At 33.3% G+C, this 4,981-nt stretch overlaps 1 protein-coding gene across 1 annotated transcript; it reads right to left on the bottom strand.

Moving 5' to 3' along the window:
- Window positions 1-1,629: 1,629 nt before the first annotated feature.
- On the bottom strand, window positions 1,630-4,102 carry LOC116351668 (pickpocket protein 28-like). Its single transcript, XM_031783803.1, has 10 exons — window positions 3,946-4,102; window positions 3,863-3,881; window positions 3,719-3,791; window positions 3,261-3,512; window positions 2,955-2,983; window positions 2,485-2,886; window positions 2,395-2,410; window positions 2,259-2,314; window positions 1,871-2,181; window positions 1,630-1,798 (listed from the first exon to the last, which is right to left on the bottom strand). Exons 1-10 carry the CDS (start codon window positions 4,100-4,102, stop codon window positions 1,716-1,718), a joined length of 1,398 nt encoding a protein of 465 aa, XP_031639663.1. The 3' UTR covers window positions 1,630-1,715.
- Between the last annotated feature and the right edge of the window lie 879 nt (window positions 4,103-4,981).

Raw genomic sequence — 4,981 nt, 5'->3', positions numbered from 1 at the left:
TCATTTCTCAACCATTTTGGTGACACGATGGTTTCGTGCTCAGACATGAAATTCAAAATGTGACTTCACGGGATGATTGAGCACTACGAGGAATAAATCTGGTCAAATTTTCAACGACATTGATTGATCGGTGTAAAACTTAGACTCTGAAGAGGCACTTATGAGAAAAATGCCTTAAAATGATATTCTTTCAATTTGAACGCTGAATAAATGTGTAGTGGGGGGTTTTTTGGCACGAGAAACCCGAATCTGATGTTAGTTTTAAGATGCAATCAATATATAATTTTCATACAAAAATCCACAAAAAGTTTCATTTTTGTACGAAAGACTTGCCACTTACTGCAACCATACAAAGACCATGATTTCAGTTCATTCCCAAAATTTCGGTTCCATGCGGAAAAGTCAGCTTGCGTACGTAAGCCTCTTTATTTCAACTGATTCATGGCACAAATTGTGACGGCTAGCTCGATAATTCAAAACGTTACGTAATTGAACGCGTTGATGAACAATATTTGAAATGATGGAAAACTAAAAGATCTCGTGTGGAAAAAAGGTGACTAAGTCACTATTGACTATCACTTTTTTTTGCGCACGGGATAGTAGTACGATTGATAACTGCAAAAAGTAATTCACCTGGAAACGGTATCTCTGTTATTAGTTTTGAACTTGAACTTAGTGTAACCACCACTGGTGACATGGACCACTTCAAACATTGGACATGAAAAAAAAGGGGAAAGGACGATGAGAAGCAAAAACACGCTAGCCAAAAACGCCCAAGATATAAATAAATAAATAGTATAAACGCTCTATTATATTTAAATAATAAATTATTACAAATTTTCTCAAAAATAGTAACTTTCACATTGATATTCACCGTTCAAGAAGAGATATTGTTCGGTCACCTACATAACGTAAGCCTGAAAATAAGCCAAAATGCTTAATATATTTTTTTAAATAAAATCAGAAAATTTCGTCAATCTCCAACCATGAAACGTTGAGTTCAGTAGATACTCATTGAAGTTGTCTCGATAAGATATTTTGAGTTGTTTGTCAGTATTTTTCTCAAACTTTTGTAATTTTTCGTCTATGTTGTTCTTTTGATTATTTGAAACACTGATTTCCATTTCCGGAGAAAAAACCATCTTACATGAATGAGCGTTCCACTAAAATTCTACGCTACTGACCATAACTTACACAGCTTTTATACCAGAAAAATCCAAAACAAACAAAATTAATATTAATTACTAGTAATTGGTGGAACATGTCCCCTAACAAAGTAGTTTCCAAATTAACGAAATAAACGCAAAGTAATGCGCATTTAAAAATGTTCTTTGTTAAAACATACTGTTTTTTTTAATGTTGCAAGGTCAATTCAAAATTACTAATCAAAAGTAAATTTCATTTCACTACCATTAAGACAACGTGTAGTTTGTTGTGGTTTGCAATATTTATTTGTGAATTCAAACGTTGCCAAACAAACAAAGTAACTCGTGGAGTGGAGCTAATGAATATGTGTTCCCTTACATTGACATAATTATATTGAATGATCAATCCAAGTAACGTTGATGATAATTGTCATGTAGACCAAAGTTCGTTTGAACCGTTCTCACCATTACTGGGGTGGTTTTCTTCTGGCGCAATTTCTCCACTTGCCGAATGATTTTTGCCATTAAATCACGGCGTTGCATCGAAAATCGTAAATATTGCATGTACGGTCAAATGGAAATGAAATAGAAAATTTCAAAAACTGAAATGACACTGAATCCCATGAAGAGGCCCAACAATCCGCCCATATTTGCTTCTCGAAAGAATTGAAAATTTAATTAAATTACGTATTTCGTAATTAATGATGTTAATTAAGGCCACTTACATAAGAAATCCGTGAATCCGACGTACTCTTCCAGGCGTTGGCTTCGAAAAGAAGATCGAGGGTAATAAATGTGAACAATTGCAGTATTTTTTGGATCAAGATGTTTCTTTCGTAGGTACGGTTCTCCGTCGAATATTTTTGCAGTTGAATATGTTGAGCCATAGATAATCGCGGAGCATCCATTTTTGCAGTAACTGCAATCAAATGAAGTATTTTCCCTTGCTTCGATTGCTTGATCAACATTTTTTATGCATCCCATATCGGCCGATCCGCAAATTGAAATGTTTGGATTAGCACGTGGTTGATAGTACCTATTATATTAAAAAGGGCAAAGAAACGAATGAATGATTTGGCCAGAAAATCAGACAAATCAGATGATAGTACATACATAACACATTTGCAATGTTTGAGCAGTAATTTTGTTTCGCATTCACTTTCACAATTCTAATGATACGTGGAGATTGAAATATTAAAATTATATTAATATAATTGTATACAATTATAAAATATTCAATATAGATTACCCTGTCTGAATAGGTCCTGAAATTGAACAATTTGAATGAGTGAAGAATGGTTAATTGGTAATTAGTCGAATATTTCTATTTTCATTTTACCGATAGTATTCCAGTTCACTTTCGTCTTCAAAAATGCACTGTCTAATCGGAATCGGCGTTTTACGAATCGAATGACTTGCTTCAGAGATTGTGAGCATTATTGCAATTCTCGATTCGTAATTAGTTGGTACGGCAATTCCATACTGAGCTACCTTTGGAAGTTCATTTGGTGAGTGTAAAAGCACTTTGAATCCATAACTTTTCGTTGACGCACAAAAATAATCGTCTAATTGTGTTTTCAGGATTAATGAGAGTCCCAATTCATTTCCCGACCCAACACCAGGAAGCGGATAACGCTTTTCATCTCTTTCAAATTTTGAATAGCCCGCTTCCATATTCCATTGTGTCCAATGATCATCTTCGTCATAAAACGTGTCATTGTCACCGAATTCTTTGAAATCACTTGAAAAAGTATGAAAGAAGACATTATTTTGATGGTTCAATTCATTCTAGAAAAAAAATCATCTGACCTTATTTTCATGAAATATTTTCTGCGAACCTAGAAATTGTAAAGAATTAAGGAAACATTAATTGTGTTGGTGCATTGTAAAATGATTTCTTTTAAATTTAGTATTTTAAACTTTCTCCGTTGAATACACAGCATAGACCATCGTCCGTAAGTATATGTGACCATTTTTCAGCACAGTTAAATTCGAGGCCGCCATATTCGCAATAGCTAAATATGTCAATGCAATTGGGTGACACCTACTATGCAAAATCATTTCAATTTTAATGAATTAAAACCGGTTGCAGTGATTTTTTTAAATTTCCTTTACCTGTTTAATCATTTCTCGAAAGAGATCCCATGATCCTGTTTCATTCGGACCATTTTCATCATGGTATTCGTCCAGTCGGCATATGCTCTTAATCACCGAATATTCTCTGCTATTGTTTGAATAACTTTCCGCGACACTCTTTTTTACTTGATTCATACTGCATACTGTAACTGCGAGTCCGCATAAAAACAATACAACAATAAACATCTGTTGTGATTTTACTTCAAACTTTAAACCTGCTGGAAATGGCACCTTATATACAAAAAATAATAATAACAAATTAGATTTTATGGATTTCATGTATACCTCCTTTATCGACGTTGTAGTTGAAGCGAGCGTAATGATTATCGGTGACATGGACCACTTCAAACATTGGAATGAAATAAATGGAAAGGATGATGACAAGCAAAAACATGCAGGCCAAAAATGCTAAATAAATAAATGTAAATATATTGTACCTTGATCCAAACATTCGATATAAAATAAATGGAAAGAAGTACGACCACGAAAAACATGCATATGAAAAATGCTCTGCGATAATATAAAAATGAAAAAAAAAAATGTTTAAATAATTCAAGACAAGTGATTTCAAGCTCAATTACCGTTCAACTCGTGAAAAACCTAAATACAAATAAAAATTGATAAACATTTTAAATTTTATGGAAAATCTTTATTTGATTCGGACCATGCAATGTCGAATTATTCAAATATTCATTGAGATTGTCTCGGCAAGAGACACGCAGTGATTTCTTAATATCTCTCTCGATATTTTGGAATTTTGCGTCCAAATTATTCTTTGGGTTACTTAAAACACTAATTTGCGTTCCCGACGGTGATGACATTTTGAAAGTTAACTCGAACTTTTACAGCTTCTATACTATACTGCGACGTTAAATTCGGCGAACACGGCTTTTATACTATTCCAGTAGGACTAAAAATTACTTCTAATTACCGAATGTTTCTGTTTGCTGAATTAATATCCCTCAACACGCAAAGTAATGAATTTTTACTCTTAACACAAAGTTAATAAAAACAAATGGGCAATATCTCCATCTTTTTACTAACCTTAACATACAACCGCGCTTAAAAACAAGCGCCTGCTCTTATTCTGCGCTTATCCATATACTCTATGTTTAAAAAAAAGTAAGAGCATTGCTACTCAAAACTACACAAATATAGCATTTCTTTACGGAAACATTTAAACCTTATTCGGCGCCATCTAATCAAAAATATGAAATAAAAAAGAAAATCGCCACGAGAGCGGCAGAACTCTGACTATTTAAGCATTTTCTTTCGTTTTCCATCGCTACGATCCTTGGAGTATAAGTCTGGGCGTTTTCCCGCTTTTACCTACGTAAAAGTCCACTGAACCGAAAAATTATAATATGAAAAATACTGCAGCATGAAAACATTCTCGATCTAAAGAGATAATGAAAAATCTGGCTGAATCGCATTAAAATTGAATCTTTCACGTTTGCATGTGACTTATATCGCATGAGTGTTCCAAACCCCCTACCCTCTCAATTTTGTCAAGTTTTCAATTGACAAACACAATAATAACACAATAAATGTCAGTGCTTGAATAATGAATGAAAATGCCAGATTTCATTGTAAATATTTTTATTATAAAATTTCACCATTTTCAATTTGAATGCCGATTTCATTAATTTGATCGGTCGTACATTTTTCATAGGTATTGATAATTTCGTAGCATTTTTTTG

The sequence above is a fragment of the Contarinia nasturtii genome, unplaced genomic scaffold (genome assembly GCF_009176525.2).
Source record: "Contarinia nasturtii isolate CC-2019 unplaced genomic scaffold, AAFC_CNas_1.1 Cnas_scaffold_5978, whole genome shotgun sequence".
Classification (NCBI taxonomy): domain Eukaryota; kingdom Metazoa; phylum Arthropoda; class Insecta; order Diptera; family Cecidomyiidae; genus Contarinia; species Contarinia nasturtii.
Note: the sequence above shows the minus strand (reverse complement) of the source record. Positions and strands in the feature narration are given on the sequence as shown.

Coding starts and splice junctions, on each gene's coding strand:
- LOC116351668 (XM_031783803.1), bottom strand. CDS start 4,102: ATGTCATCACCGTCGGGAACGCAAATTAGTGTTTTAAGTAACCCAAAG. Junction 2,887..2,954: donor AAATATTTCATGAAAATAAG/GTCAGATGATTT, acceptor TACTTTTTCAAG/TGATTTCAAAGAATTCGGTG. Junction 2,182..2,258: donor AAACATTGCAAATGTGTTAT/GTATGTACTATC, acceptor TTAATATAATAG/GTACTATCAACCACGTGCTA.